This window comes from Silurus aristotelis, assembly GCF_946808225.1.
Source record: "Silurus aristotelis genome assembly, chromosome: 2".
Lineage (NCBI taxonomy): Eukaryota > Metazoa > Chordata > Actinopteri > Siluriformes > Siluridae > Silurus > Silurus aristotelis.
The window spans coordinates 29,280,475-29,297,632 of NC_139575.1; the positions used below are offsets into that span (position 1 = coordinate 29,280,475).

Below are 17,158 nucleotides of genomic sequence, written 5' to 3' on the forward strand. Positions count from 1 at the left end.
TGAAAAATAATATTAATGACTTATTTAGTAAATAATATTCCATATGATTCAGTAATATAATAATAATAATAATAATAATAATAATAATAATAATAATAATAATAATAATAATAATAACATGTTATAATGTGAATAATTATAACATGTGAATAATAAAAATAAAGTGTCTATGATATCTATGAAGTCAAGATGTTGACGCAGTACACAGTGAAATGAGACATTGAGAAGTTTCTCCGGGACCCTGGTGCTACATTTACAACAGTCTGTCCACTGAACAATTACACATTTTAAATTAACTTTTGCTGATTGAAGACGGTGGCTTTTCTGGATCATGTTCACATATGGCTTCTTTTTCCATGATGGAGCTTTAACCTGCATTTGTGGATGGCATAGCATTCTACAGTATTTCCCAAAAGCGAGTACACCCCTCACATTTCAGCATCCATTTAATTTTTTGGACTGTAGTTAATGTCAACAGTCTGCTACACTGACTCAGGACTACAGTTTGCTTCTGATCACCATCACTGTACCCCGCAACATCGTTTATCTGTAACAAATGAACATTTGGTGCAACCCAGATGAGGATGGGTTCCCTCTTGAGTCTGGTTAATGTTGGTGAATGTTCACAGACAGTGATTTCTGTGGATGTTTCTGAGCCCACGCAGTGATTTCTAATACAGAGTCATGCCAGTTTTAATGCAATGCCATCTGAGGGCCTGAAGATCAAGATCATGAGGAATATTTATTTTCGCCCTTGTCCCTTACCTACAGAGATTTCTCCAGATTCTTAGAATGTTTTGATAATATTATGTTCTGTAGATGATTGAATATTCAAAATATTCACAATGTTATGTTGAGGAAGATTATTCTGAAATTGTTCCATAATTTGCAGATTGGTGAACTTCTGCCCATTTTTACTTATGAAAGATCTTATATTGCATCTATCAATAATACACTGATAATAAAGATCTATCTATCTATCTATCTATCTATCTATCTATCTATCTATCTATCTATCTATCTATCTATCTATCATACACTGATAACAAATCCCCCCCCCCCTCTCTCTCTCTCTCTCTCTCTCTCTCTCTCTATATATATATATATATATATATATATATATATATATATATATATATATATATAGGCAGTTTAAATGCACAAACATACAAATATGACCACGAGATCATCGTTAAGTGTACATGAAATCAAAAACAGAAGCTATTTTAGTGCAGGTTTGAACAAATATGAATTGTGTAGCAGCATAATAATGATGTGTTCTGATAATGAACTTCATTGGCTGATATATTATGTAACAAATTTATACAGCATTCTAGTATACATAATGTCAAATATCACCAGTTCACAAATACCTGCCCACAAAATACTAATGCTAAAAATTATCATCATTATCTTCATTATTAATGTATATAATAGTAATAATAATATATATTTTTTTTATTTAACCAATGTTTTACTAGCTGCCAGCAAAGCAAGAAGCAAATAAACATTAATTTCAGTTAACGCTTAAAAGTGATTTTTCTGCTTTAAAATATATTTGCATTGAATTTTATTGTTATCCACAGCCTGAAGCAGTTTCTTGGTCAGGAGTAGCAGTTAGAAGAGCGTGTAAAAGCGTGTTAGAAATAACTCTTAGCAGGCTAAAATCAATACTAGCAAGCTAGCGTTAAAGTAGCAGGACGTGTGTCGCTAGAGGATGTGGTCAGTGCGAACAGGATAGAAATGGCCACTTACCCCGTGTCTACACCAATGCAATATAATTCCGACGACAATAATAAATGTAACCAAATAGAATTTATAAGGGGGCCTATTTTTTCCAAAGGGATGGGACAGGAAGCGAAGCTTTACTTTACATTTTGGCACTTGTAGTCTGCTGTAAGTTTCTCATTGGCAATGGATAAGTGTAGTGCAGCGATGTAGAGACTCCATTTCCCATGGTGCATTGCATGAAAGGGTGGAGAGTGGTTCCTCCTAAGTGAAGATGGCGGCTCCCTTAACACTTGTCTTGATTTTAGCAGTATCGATAAGAGCAGTGTTATTTCGGTCGAGTTTGGCTGCACAAATTTCGGAAAGGGTTGAAGTTGTATCTCCTTTAAACTCGTGGAAAAGAGGTGTGATGTGTGTTTTGTGCAGATGTTAATTATACAGTTAATCAGCTTCTTTGGTTCTCTACAGTGCTTCTGTGTTGAAATTTCACCGATTTGCTGCAATTACAAGTTTTCAAATGTGTTAATATTGATGTATTATTGCAGTTGTGGAGGGTCTTGCTTTACTGGATCTGGGGGTCTCACCATATTCGGGGGATGTATTTCATGAAGTGAGTATACTATATGGTAATATCTATGTGTTATGGATACATCATGTCAAATCACAGTTTTGGCTGTAAAAAAAGAAAAGTCTATTTCTCTTGGACAAAAATGTTGTTATAAGCAAATGTACAAATGAGAGACGTCTATAAGCAACGATATGACAGCTGCAACATGCATTCATTAAAGTCGTCTTCAAATCTGGTGAACAGGCTGAAGCGTTGATCTGCTCTTAGGTTTGTAATTACTCAGTGTTACCGAAGCGGTTATGTATATTAAAATTGTATGGCCAAATATTTAGTAGGATAGGAGCAAGAAACTATTTATTTACTCATACATTCACACACGTATTCATTCATTTAGTGTCTGCTTTATACTGGTTGATTAAGGGCTATTCCTTGAAATACTGCGTGTACAAGAGCGAATTCTTCCTGCATTGGATGCTGCACCTTACAAACATGGGCTTTAGATGGATTGATAATCACCCAGGGCTGAGCCCAGATTCTAGTTCATCAAAAAGTCTTATAGTTATAAATTATAGTTAAGCTATAAGCATACATCTAAATAGAGTGTTTCTGCACATTTCTTTTTTTGCATGGCAGGGCTAATTGTATGGAAAATGAACATCATATATCTACTATAATTATTACTATTACAGCATTGTCAAAATACTCTCATGTAAATAAAAATGACTAATGGCTCTAAGTGACAATATTAATCTGTCTGCAAAACTGTTGTTGAAGGATGGATCGAACTTAACGATAATTCTTTCCTCAGTGATACAGGAAGCGAAATTTAAGAAATAGGGCCAATGACTGGATTATGTTTATTCAAAATGATCTGGTTGCATTTAACTGCTTCATTATTTTTGCCACCTTATAAATATATTAAACATCTTACATGCAGACATGCATTACCATGTTGTTGGGCATACTATGCATGAACAGGGAAAATAATTTTGGATGCACCCTATGTGCATGATAGCTTTGTTTAGAAATCCAAACACTTTTCTGTTAATATGAAAAACATCAAGCACATTTTAACATTGCCAACCTCCCTCTGAAAAATTATCTACTGTATATGATGATGCTCAACACATCTTAATGTCCCAGAGATATGCTTAAATCTGTCTGGTTTTGTGATGATAGCCCAAAGGTAACCCTGTCAAGTGCTTGCTGAAAGCTGCAATTTTTTTTTATTAATTAGTTCAGTAAAAATCCACTTGCAGATTAGGAAACACTTTGCTATTTTAGATTAAACTTTATTGTCATTGTGAGGTGAGGAAAACTGTCCCTGAGTCTTCAGGTGTGACAGCTCCTATACCATCTCCCAGATATAAAAAGAGTAAAGAGTCTGGTGTGAAAGGTGTCTTTGATAATGTTTCTCACCCTTCGTAGTCAGCATTTGTGGTGAATGTCTCTGACTGACAGTCACACACTGTTGGAGGGCATTTTGATCCGAGACAGTGCAGTTGCTATACCATACTGTGATGTATGTTAAGTAGATAAATGCATTTTTATAGGGATCTGTTTAGAAACAAATGTTATGAAATTTGAGGGGTGACCAGAGAGTGTCCTAATAACTTGTTTTTAACAGTACTAAATAGTAATCACGGTAAAATAATCATTAAAAAAAAAATGATGAATCCCACTGGCTGTATCTCTCAAACCTCTGTGGGACAATAGCCTACACTTCGAGATGCACATGTAAAACTAGATATTCCAGTACAGAGGTGGTAAAATGAAGCAGCTTATTATTAGGCTGATTACATTTAGAAATTATGTTATGTAGCTTTCTATCATCTACAGTTTTTACTGCTAACAAGATGAAAATTTTTACCAATTCACTAGCAGAATTGATGACTGAAATCATCCGAGCCTACAGTTCATAAGAGTATCTACTGATAGCAGTCACGTTTGTATTATATATATATATACTGTATGAGATTAGATGCATGTTATGTGATGATATTTCTGGTTAGTTTAAATATATTTATCTCTGACAGGATTAATTATTGTATGGTAAATGTATAATGAATGATAACCAAGACAATAAATAGTTACTACAAAGTTTAAACAAATTATTTTGTTTTTGTTTTTTTTTTACTTTTTTCAGACACCCCTTATCATATACCTCTTTCATTTCGTGGTGGACTATTCAGAGATTGTGTTTATGGTAAGTATTTTGTACACTTGTATATTGAGAGTTGATTAAAGTAAGGGAAGTGGTACATCCGGGGCAGGACGCAGAATGACTGCCAGATTTTGTAGATGATGCTAGGAGTTTTTGCACAACCCACAATGCCAGACATCTGTAATCTACACTTTTAAAACCTACCTTAAAGCCCAGGGTCAGACTCTGGGTTTAAAAGAATCCCTTAGGGGGAGATGAGAGATTTCAGGATCAAAAAACCAAAACAACTGAACAGATTCCCGATGTGGCACCCCCAAATTTCTAGGCACCTAACTGTACTAGTGGACTCTTGCAAAGATGAATGGAGAAGAGTGTCACCTCTGGCCAGGCCCATCTTCACCAATGGGTTTGGCACCATTGAACAGTTAGAAAATCTATTCATGTTATCTCAGTCCAGGATATTGTCTTGAATACTAACACTCTAGCCTGTGTGCATTCTATACTTTAGAAACATTTCCTGAAATTGAATGATGCACTGCCCAATGCCCAAGTGCCAGCTCCTTTTGGCAGTACTGCTGGACATTAAGTTCCAAACTATTGCCAATAAGTATATGGGCTGACCAATTTGACTTACTATGGCTGTGTTGATGACACATCATAGGCTCATTATGGATGGCATGGCACTTTCACTTCTCACATTACCCCACTAGACCCACTAGAATGGTTCTTGTACATATCTCCTTGTCTAAGCAGAAATTTCCTCACTTAGTAACAGGTCCCAAAGACAAGTCCAATCATGAAGTGGAGTGATGCAGATATCTGGAGATCAGCATATTTTTTTAGTAACCATATGGTTTTTACTGCCCCACCCAGTGAGAGTGCAGCAATCCTATCTACCTTTTAGTCAGCTGTAGTAAGTTAATTTATCTTAACAGTTTGGTATACAATATTTGTTACTGATATTCAACACCACTTCTGGTAGTTAGGAATGAAGAAATTGAGTTTTAATTAGGTTAATGGGTATCCACTATTTTGTTCTTGTCTTGTCAGGAAATTCTAATTAATACCATCACCAAGCGACTTAAAGTGTATGAACCCACACAAGAATTTGGGTTGTTTGGCAGTGCTCACAAAACTACTGTTGAATACATATTTGTTTGGTTTACACTTCATGAATTGTACAAAACTATATAATAAAATATAATTCAAGTAATTCTGTATACATGAAAATGCATCATGTTGTATCTGTTATAGATGGTGTGGTGTAAGTCTGAATTGTCTAAACGATCTGTTAATTATATGATGATAATATATTTCTATTAACAGATAGCAGATGGAATCACAGCAGTTGCTCTCTATTTGTCAGTGAAGACCTACAACAAAAATGTGGTGAGTATAACAACGGCTTAATATAATACTGGGGTCATTCCAGGTCAACTCAACCAGAGGTGGTTACACCATGATCTCAAACATTGTAGTAATGTTAATAATTTTTTTAAACAAATGAGCATTTTAGTTAGTGTCAGAGTCAGGTTGACCAGCTCATAGCAAGAGTGTATTAGCTTATGAGTCTTTCAGAATAGCAAAAAATGCAATATTCTAAAGCACTTTCAAAAGCTTTTATTATAAATGTATTATGAATGTACTATAAAACAGTACCAGTCAAAAGTGTGGACACACGTTTTCCTTTAGTGCTTTTTCTATATTTGTATTATTTTCAACGTTGTATGTTAATACTGAAGATATCCAAACTATAAAAGAACATGGAACATTATGGAATTATGCAGTAAACGAAAATGTGTTTTTCAAAAAAGTAAATTTCTTGCCTGCTAAATGTGCTTTAGATAATCAGTTGTCATGTGTAGCGGAAGGGTGAGTACAGAGTCAATAGCCCTATTAGTCCTACTATACAAATTGTACTTATAATGGCCAGAAATTATGCAGTTGCCAAAACCATCAAACGCTATGATGAAACAGGCAGTCATGAGGACTGTCACAGGAAAGGAAGACCATAAGCATCCTCTGCAGCAGAAGATAAGTTTATTTAAAAGATCAGCCTCAGAAACTGCCACTTTACAGCACCTCAGGTTAGAGCCCACATAAATGCTTCCTGGATTTCAAGTAGATATTTTCAACATCCACTGTTCAGAAGAGACTACGTAAGTAAGGCCTTTATGGTCGAATTGCGGCAAAGAAATCATTACTTCGGAAGAACAACAAGCAGAAGCTACTTGCTTGTGCCATTAAACACAAGGACTGGACGTTAGATCAGTGGAAAACAGTCCTTTAGTGTGAAGAGTCCATATTTAGGATTTTTGGTTCTAACTGCCATGTTATTGTTAGACATAGAGAGGGAGTAATTGGACGGTTCCTTAATGTGTGGTTCCCACTGTGAAGCATGGAGGAGATGGTGTGATGGTGTGGGAAGTGCTTTATTGGTGACACCTTTGGTGACTTAGTGAAAATTGAGGGAACACAACCAGCATGGCTGAAAACCATGGCTACTGTAAATAATAGAAAATATAAAACATTCTGGATTATATTTTCGATTCTATAATTTTCTAAATAATTTTCTAATCTCCCTATCTCTTTTTAAATTTAGAATGTCTTTCAAATCTTTTTAATGTGAATATTGCAAATTCAGCCATTGTGTAATGACCAGAAACTGTTACATGAACACATAAATGGGTTACTGCAATAAAAGTCAAAAAGTTTAATATGTGTAAGAATGTTCTGTTTTTTCTGACTTTTTGTAAATTGGTGTTTTCAAATCTTTTAATTTTAAGCTTTTTAGAAAATGCTATCAGATACAAGCATATCTGATCGAAATCATTCAACTACAGATGCTGTCATGAGTGTAGTTAAAGAACCGGAAATAAAAGAGTAGCACTAAGAACACCACAGTGTTTAAAAAACATTGTCTATGTCTTATCTTATGTCTTTCTTTTATTTCTAAATGTTTTGCAGTTCAGAAAACAGAAGTATGCCTTGGAAGCAGACAGGTACCCACATGACTGTCTGGAGCTCATGCGCTCACCCAAAGAGATGTTCTACATTCCTCTCAAAGTGGCTATGTTGTGAGTCTTGATGTTTCTTATTTATGTATAAACAGTAAACTAGAAAAAAAGAATTTTAGGTAACCAAGGTAACATCTCAAGTCTTTGTTTCTATATTGCGGTATTTAGTGATCTTTGATTTTATTCTCAAATTTCTTGGGCATCTAGTTACCTGTTGAATCCCTTCACTATCCTATCCTGTGTGGCAAAGTCTACCTGTGGTATAAACAATGCCATCATTGCAATCTTCATCCTCTGCACACTAAAAGGTAAACAGATTTAACATCAATGCATCTCAATGTCCTTTTAAGACCTCTCCCTTACCATAAATATTATTCGGAATTGTACACATATATTTAATTGTTCGAGCAATAGTTTTATAGAAGAACAAATGTTCATTTGTATTCAGAGTAACTCTGAATAGCAGATCAAATTACATTGAACATAACGTTGCATAAACATTAAATGTGTTTAACCAAGGTAAATGATTATACATGTCAGATCTTATTAATCATATTTGCCAAATTTATAAATGTTTTTGCATTGCTAATTTTTTTTAAGTGGACAAGATACACATACACAGATACATCGATCAGCCATAACATTAATATCACTTAATATTGTGTAGGTCTCCCTTGTGCTGCCAAAACGGCTTTGACGTGTTTTAAGGCATATGCTTCACAAAACCTCTGAAGGTGTGTTTGGTTTCTGCCACCAAGACAGCACATTCCCCAGATCATGTTATGTCTCTTAAACCATTACTGAATAATTTCAGAATCAGAAAGAGCTTTATTGGCAAGTATTTTTGCACTTACAAGGAATTTGGTTTGTTAAAAGAAGCTTCCAGTTGCACATTTTTACACCCAAATTGAAATAAAAAAGCAAAATGGGTAAAATGAATAAATGTTATTTCACATTTGCACATTGTACAAAAAAGTAAATTAGATTAGTAAAAAGTGGTATTTCAAACATTTGTTTGTTTGTTTTATTGCACAATGGGAAGAGCATTTAAGTGTTCATGAGGTAGATTGCCTGGGGGAAAAATCTTTTCTTGTACACAAACGTTCAAAAAACATATGTCTCGGATGTGAGGGATCCAGAGTTTGATTTTCTGAGCCCCTTTTCTCACACTGGATAAATAAAGTTTCTGTAGAATGGGCAGGGTAACCCCAGTAATCCTTTCAGCCGTTCTAGCCATCCTCTGTAGACTTCTCATGTCTGATTGTGTAGCTGAGCCAAACCAGACGGTCCTCTGTTGGGCTTTTTTGAAAATGGAGTCAATGTTATTGTCCCACTTCTGGCCCTGAGAGATGGTGGTGCCCAGGAACCTGAATGACTCCACTGCTGCCACAGTGCTATTCATGATGGTAAGTGGAGGGAGTGCAGGGGGTTTTCTTCCGGTTGTTTACCGTCATCAATGTGGCAGATGATTGTAGTGACATCTGTAAACTTCAGGAGCTTGACAAAGGGGTCTGTAAAGGTGTAGTTGTTCACAGTGGGAACCACACATTTAGGAACCGTCCAATCACTCCCTATTTGTGTCTAATCAAAACATGACAGTTAGAACCAGAGCAGTGGGGAGACAACACATCCATTGGGGGCACCAGTGCTGATAGTATGGCTGTTTGACATGAATTTCCCATCTCACTAGCTGTTGCCTATCTGTCAGAAATCCACTGTGATTCACTGATGGATTGAGTTAGGAAACGAGAGCTGAGTTAGTTTGGTCTGGAGGACTGTTGGGATGGTGGCATTGAAGGCCAAACTGAAGTCCACGAACAGGATTCTCAGTCCCTGTTTTGTTCAGATGCTGCAGGTTGAAGTGCAGTCCCATCTTCACCGCATCATCCACATACTTGTTTGCTCAGAAAGCAAACTGCAGGGGGTCAGTCTCTCAAATTTCATGACCACAGATGATCAGATTTTTGCAGTTTGGTGAAGTGCAATATTGAGATAAAACTTTCTTTTCGGCTTCTCCCGTTAGGGGTCGCCACAGCGGATCCTCCGCACGTTTGATTTGGCACATGTTTTACGCTGGATGACCTTCCTAACGCAACCCTCCCCAATTTATCCGGGCTTGGGACCGGCACTAAGAGTGGCTGGGGATGGTTCCCTGACCGGGAATCGAACCCGGGTCGCAGCGGTGGGAGCGCTGCATCTTAACCACTAGACCACCAGGGGACCTAAGTGCAATATTGAGATAATCAAATCAAATTGTATTCGTCACATACATTATTATTGTTTTATTATTTATTACATTATTATTTTTTTTATTATTATTGTTGCAGATTATTATTATTATAGAGATTATTGTTTCCCAGCAGATTATTGTCCAGAGAATCACACTGCCTCCACCATCTTACCTTTTATCTAGCAAGGGCAGTCTGATGAGTCTTGGGCAATGCAACCCTAGCAAACTGTAATGTACTTCTGATGCCTTTATATAATATCTAAAATATAATAATATAATGCTATAAGAATATTTATATAATAATATAATGCTATAATAATATAATTATGGCTCTAATATATATATATATATATATATATATATATATATATATATATATATATATATATACATACATACAGTGAGGAAAATAAGTATTTGAACACCCTGCTATTTTGCAAGTTCTCCCACTTAGAAATCATGAAGGGGTCTGAAATTGTCATCGTAGGTGCATGTCCACTGTGAGAGACATAATCTAAAAAAAAAAATCCAGAAATCACAATATATGATTTTTTAACTATTTATTTGTATGATACAGCTGCAAATAAGTATTTGAACACCTGTCTATAAGCTAGAATTCTGACCCTCAAAGACCTGTTAGTCTGCCTTTAAAATGTCCACCTCCACTACATTTATTATCCTAAATTAGATGCATTTGTTTGAGGTCATTAGCTGCATAAAGACACCTGTCCACCCCATACAATCAGTAAGAATCCAACTACTTACATGGCCAAGACCAAAGAGCTGTCCAAAGACACTAGAGACAAAATTGTACACCTCCACAAGGCTGGAAAGGGCTACGGGGAAATTGCCAAGCAGCTTGGTGAAAAAGGGTCCACTGTTGGAGCAATCATTAGAAAATGAAGGAATCTCCCTCGGACTGGGGCTCCATGCAAGATCTCACCTCGTGGGGTCTTAATGATCCTAAGAAAGGTGAGAAATCAGCCCAGAACTACACGGGAGGAGCTGGTCAATGACCTGAAAAGAGCTGGGACCACCGTTTCCAAGGTTACTGTTGGTAATACACTAAGACGTTATGGTTTGAAATCATGCATGGCAGGGAAGGTTCCCCTGCTTAAACCAGCACATGTCCAGGCATGTCTTAAGTTTGCCAATGACCATTTGGATGATCCAGAGGAGTCATGGGAGAAAGTCATGTGGTCAGATGAGACCAAAATAGAACTTTTGGGTCATAATTCCACTAAACGTGTTTGGAGGAAGAAGAATGATGAGTACCATCCCAAGAACACCATCCCTACTGTGAAGCATGGGGGTGGTAGCATCATGCTTTGGTGGTGTTTTTCTGCACATGGGACAGGGCGACTGCACTGTATTAAGGAGAGAATGACCGGGGCCATGTATTGCGAGATTTTGGGGAACAACCACCTTCCCTCAGTTAGAGCATTGAAGATGGGTCGATGCTGGGTCTTCCAACATGACAATGACCCGAAGCACACAGCCAGGATAACCAAGGAGTGGCTCTGTAAGAAGCATATCAAGGTTCTGGCATGGCCTTTCTCAGCGATAGGCCAGAAACCTGACTGATCTAGAGAAGATCTGTGTGGAGGAGTGAGCCAAAATACCTCCTGCAGTGTGTCCCGTCCTACAGGAAACGTTTGACCTCTGTAATTGCAAACAAAGGCTACTGTACCAAATATTAACATTGACTTTCTCAGGTGTTCAAATACTTATTTGCAGCTGTATCATACAAATAAATAGTTAAAAAATCATACATTGTGATTTCTGGATTTTTTTTTTTTAGATTATGTTTCTTACAGTGGACATGCTCCTACGATGACAATTTTAGACCCCTCCATGATTTCTAAGTGGGAGAACTTGCAAAATAGCAGGGTGTTCAAATACTTATTTTCCTCACTGTATGTATATAGATAGATAGATAGATAGATAGATAGATAGATAGATAGATAGATAGATAGATAGATAGATAGATAGATAGATAGATAGATAGATAGATAGATAGATAGATAGATAGATAGATAGATAGATAGATAGATAGATAGATAGATAGATAGATATGTATGTGTGTCTGTGTGTCTGTGATTCCAAATCGACGAAGTATTTCTAAAAAAAGAAAAAGTATATAGTATATAGTTCAACATTTTGTGTAAAATGTATCAAGCTAAAGTCTTTTATTGCTTATAACTTCTATGATTAGCTTATTTTATGTGTATTTTTCAGGAAGTGCCTTGTTGAGTGCAATATTTTTGTCCTTGGCAACCTATCAGACCATCTACCCTCTCACATTGTTTGCTCCCGCCCTTCTTTTTCTGCTACAGGTGATGTTTTATAAAAATGTAGACAACAGTACAAGTATATCGTAATTGTTTTTGCAATCTCCTCAATGCAAAATCACTGAAATTGGCTAAAGTCATGCAAAAACTAAAAGTTTTGGTTTTAAGGGAATGTCTGATCTGTCACAATTTTAACTTTTTCTATTTTTGCTCTCTCTCTCTCTCTCTCTCTCTCTCTCTCTCTCTCTCTCTCTCTCTCTCTCTCTCTCATATAGAGGTTATATATTCCAGTCAACCCATGCAGGAGTAGTTTTTGGATTTACACCCTGCAATATGCCTTCATGTTTGTTGGAAGTCTGGTTGTCATTGTCTGCCTCTCTTTCTTTTTACTTGGATCTTGGGACTTCATTCCTTCAGTCTATGGATTCATGTCAGTATATAAGTGGGAGGAGTTCCCTGCCACTTTTTAAAATAATTTATTAGATGTTAAAATTATTGGAATAGAATAGCAAAATATAGCAAGTTAAATTGCCCACCCTTAAATGTTGTTGCCATGTCCTGGATGTTGCTACTACATTAATTACTTTTTAGCTAGTTTGTCAATAGCAAGGCCTTATGACAACGTAAAAAAGTACACTTGTTTAATTTTTCAGCTTTCTTTACCTATTTAAATATTGCAAATTGAAATAGATTTTGCGTATGCCGTTAAGTGTAGTGAAATATGTTAATGGTCTAATTAAAATATATTGAGTAAATGTTAGTCTATATGTTGCATATAACTTTGTGTGTTTCTGTGTTCCATAGCCTCTCAGTACCAGATCTTACTCCAAATATCGGCCTCTTCTGGTATTTCTTTGCCGAGATGTTTGAACACTTTCGATTCTTCTTCATCTGTGTCTTTCAAATTAACATCTTTCTGTACACCATCCCACTTTCTATCAAACTCAAGTGAGACATGAGCTTGTTTAATAGTCATTTTGTATATTTCAACCTACTTTGTTGGTTTTATGAATCTAACTCATTTTTGTTGGACAGGGAATTCAGCTTTAAATGTATCTACATAGCAAATGATTACTTATATTATTTAAGAACCACAGTGGACAGGAGTATATATTGTTTGTAAACTATTCATGGCTTGTATTCATGATGATGAATCTCAACAAATTAATGTGGCTGGCGAAAATAAAGAAGACTGTGGTTTACAAGGTTTTTTGATAAGATAGTAATACGCCGCATTTATTGTGTGCAGTCATCTTGTTTTGATAAACTTTTATAACATTATAATATGTATTTCTATTCAGAGTTGCTTTCATTTCTGGCTGAGACTTTGTGTATAGGATGGGAGAGTTAAACCCACTCTAAAGACTTTTTTAGCAGATTACAAAACTTTCAATAAATTTAAGCTCTGGCCACTGCTTCTTTCGACTGCTCCCATTAGGGGTCATCATCCGTCTCCGGAAATGGTGGATTCTTTTGGCTAATTCATGTGTTAAATGATTCCTTATGCTACCTAAACCATTCTTTTACACTTTAAGCATGCCCAGCACTGCCTCCAGATGCTTGTACACTAGGCACTGTGCATGATAGTTGCATATAGATGCATTTAAAATTGTATTTTCTTTTGCTTTTTATTAGCCTGACTAAAAAGTGGCTTTCTTGTAGCGACACCACTGTTCAGTCCTAATCCTGTATGTTTTTCTTGAGTTTGCCACACTGTTAAACATAGCCTTCAGATTTACTGTCAATTTTGTATTAAGATTTTACAAAGTATTTTTTAAGATCTTTGAACATTCTTGACCCATTTCCAGTGATTTAGCAATCTCCTTTTTTTTTTTTTTTTTTTTTTTTTTTTTTTTCGTTTTTTTAAGCTGAAACACTGTAACATCTTTTTCATGGCCATGGGATACCAAGCTGCACATGGCAACAGTTGGGGTTAAATGAATTGTTGCTTTTAAAACATTTCATGTCCAATCAAATGGAGTTTTTTGGCCAGTCAGTTTACATTAAAACGGAATGGATTAGTGAATTATTGTAACAGTTCTGGTTCTTAGCCCTATGTAACGTTTTAAGCAAGGTTAATGAACATGGCTATTTTTCCTACTCTTACCCTTTCTACTGTATTTTTCTCTTTTTCGAAACAGAGAACATCCAGTATTTCTCATCTTCATGCAGATTGCTATTATCTCCATTTTCAAATCATACCCAACTGTAGGAGACATAGCACTCTATATGGCCTTCCTGCCTGCCTGGAGCCACCTTTACAGATGTGAGTAATAGTGTCCAAGGAATGTGTAGGAATATGCAAACATGGCCATCAAAAGTTTTGTAAAGCACTGGTTTTGCCTTTTGGAAACTCTGATTATATAATAATCCTAGACTTTTCTTTGTATATACTAGATTTAGAATTCATTTTAATCCTCTCATTCTAAGTACAAACTTGATGATCATGTTCTTAGTAATGCTAGATTTAACTTAATATTATCAGCTTTGTGAACAATCATTAGTTCAAGAATAGTTTGTTACATGAAAAACAATCATTAGGGACAAACTTATACATTCTTTTTATAATTGCTTTGTCTCTGTAAAAATTGCTTTGAGACAGTGTACATTGTTAAAAGCTCTATACAAATAAAAATGAATTGAATATTCAAACCCTGGTTAATTAAACAATTTATATGATATGTACAAAGAAAACTATGAATATAATAATTTTTTTTCTTCTTTCTTATTAAGTCCTGAGGAACATCTTCCTGGTTTCCTGCATTTTGTTAGCATGTTCAGTCCTCTTTCCTGTGCTCTGGCATCTTTGGATCTATGCTGGCAGCGCCAACTCAAACTTCTACTATGCCATCACATTGTTATTCAATGTTGGACAGGTAAGCATGTATCATGATTTGTTTTACTTATACATTATTTACCAAAATATAGACGTGTACATATTTTGACATGTAACAAATGGAAACAAATGCTGGCAACAGTTAACAGGCAATTAAATTATTTAGCTTCCCACTACTTTAACATTACTTTTATGCTATTTAGTATATAGGAATACTGAATATTTTATTTGTGCAATTTTTCATTATCAGCAATCACAGAATTAGTGCTGTTATTCTCTCTATCAGTGACTTTCAAGTTGTTGTTGCAGTCTGTAACACAGTAACACACTTGTGCATGACCTTGATTCACTCCTCCATGCACATATTCTTTAAGCTCTGTTATATCCTTAGGGTTGTGTAGTGTAAATGACTTTCTGCAGCTAGGCTATCAGTTTCAAATAGGTTCAAATCTGTAGGCTGTGATGTTCCCTCAAGCATTTCTTGTGGCCACACCGCTGTTCAGTTCCATTCCTGGAAAATCTTGTCACATTGTGCAACATTGTTAGCATAGCCGTCAATTTTACTGTAAAATCTTTATTAAGATTTCACCAAGCATTTTAAAGATCTATGTTCATGTTCATTCAAGACTTTTTTCCACATTTCTTTAACAAAATTCTTAATTCAATTCTAGTGATTTTAGCCTGAAATATTTTCTCCATAGTTATTTTCTTTGCTTGATGCAGGCTGATAATCCGTCCCTTCCTAAACACAGCAACATCGTCTCCATCGTCTTGCACTAATATTTGAGATCATATTTGTATATTTATATAAATGTGAAATAAAAATTATTTTGTCAGTAAACATAAGATATAGTATAATTTAAGAACCTGTATTTCCAATGTCTGTAACTTTTAGTGTGTGCGTGTGTGTGCGTGTGTGTGCGTGTGTGTGCGTGTGTGTGCGTGTGTGTGTGTGTGTGTGCATGCCTTCACTAGATCCTTCTCATATCAGACTACTTCTACGCATACTTGCGTCGGGAACATCACCTGAGCCAGGGGCTGTACCTGCAGAGAAAAGATGGGAGCGAAGCCACACTGGTGTTAAAATAATTGTTCAAAAATTAGTACTTACCTCTTCTCTTTGCTGTCTACCCAATTTTTATTTTATTATCAATAATCTGGATTTTTTTTTGCCACCCACTACACTGTAAAGAAAATAATAATGAAATAATGTACTACTACTTAATAATAATAATACATTACAGTTTTCGTTCACTCACTGAGCCTGGGATACTACAATTCTCTAAATCCATAGTGCACCGTGTTGAAGTCAGTTTAAATCCAAATAATCAAATCAGTTACAGGGCTATATACTCATTTATCTTTCAGTTGCACCATTCCAGCTGGTAGAATTTGCTGCCATAAGTCAAATGTATTTCTAACTATAGACTGCACCTATATTTGTTTAAGATTACAGTGTTCTACAGTCATCCTGGTTCTGTCACCAACAAAACACCCTAGTCTTTATTTTCTTACAAAGTAACTTTCTAACAAACTAACTTCAACAAGTGCATATATACTGAGTAATACAATGACATCTTTTTATTGTAAGGAATAGCCTTTAAATGTTTCCTTCAAAGCTATCGCAGAACAAAGTCCTCAAGCCCTAAGTTTTGTGTACTACTGTACTATTTCCATTATTATAAGTTGGATTATAAGACACAAGAGGGATGTTTTCTAAGGAATACATGAAAAAATGGCATGCAAATAAAGAATAGTTCTTTAATAACTTTATTTGTCCTGTGTATGGCTGTAATAGGATGGCATTCCTAATGGCCAGGGGTGGAATATACAAATTATACATGTTTACTGTATTTACTGATTGGGGGGTATTTATACTTAAGTATTATTGAAATTAAACACATGTACTCTTTACATGTCAGATGTTTACATATGTAAAAATAAAAATCGCTTTTTACTCCTACATTAATCTTATGAATTTTGCATTAAAAATCTTTTCTCTCATCCAGCTAATTACATTATGCTACGTGTCTATGAAATGCGAAGATTAAAACAGTTTAAGATACAACTATTTCAAATAAGAATCATGTAAGTACACAAATTAATTAATGTTCTGTCTACCCATGCACATCTGAAGATCACTAAAATACCACACTGCTGTGTTGAACTTGAGGATAAGCTGTTGTCACTACCTCATTAAAATTATTCCATTTGTTAAAGTTAGCAAAAAAAACTCAATGATAATCCTTTAGATTTATTCTGATTAAGATATTAGCAATTCACTGTGCAGCATCAGTCATGGTTATTACATTGATGTGTTGGTG

General features: G+C 35.5%; 1 protein-coding gene across 1 annotated transcript; it reads left to right on the forward strand.

The window, feature by feature from the left end:
* Positions 1-1,973: 1,973 nt before the first annotated feature.
* Positions 1,974-16,797, forward strand: pigu (phosphatidylinositol glycan anchor biosynthesis, class U). The gene is made up of 12 exons (XM_083533688.1): positions 1,974-2,132; positions 2,274-2,338; positions 4,443-4,502; positions 5,787-5,849; positions 7,428-7,537; positions 7,685-7,785; positions 11,946-12,043; positions 12,274-12,428; positions 12,803-12,946; positions 14,140-14,264; positions 14,732-14,874; positions 15,810-16,797. The coding sequence occupies exons 1-12, from the start codon at positions 2,003-2,005 to the stop codon at positions 15,921-15,923; spliced, it is 1,308 nt and encodes a 435-aa protein (XP_083389814.1). The 5' UTR covers positions 1,974-2,002; the 3' UTR covers positions 15,924-16,797.
* The last annotated feature ends 361 nt before the right edge of the window (positions 16,798-17,158 follow it).

Excerpts from the sequence above, each read along its gene's own strand:
- pigu (XM_083533688.1), top strand. The coding sequence starts at position 2,003 with ATGGCGGCTCCCTTAACACTTGTCTTGATTTTAGCAGTATCGATAAGA. Across the intron at positions 2,339-4,442 it reads CGGGGGATGTATTTCATGAA|ACACCCCTTATCATATACCT; the intron begins GTGAGTATACTA and ends TACTTTTTTCAG. Across the intron at positions 12,044-12,273 it reads CCCTTCTTTTTCTGCTACAG|AGGTTATATATTCCAGTCAA; the intron begins GTGATGTTTTAT and ends TCTCTCATATAG.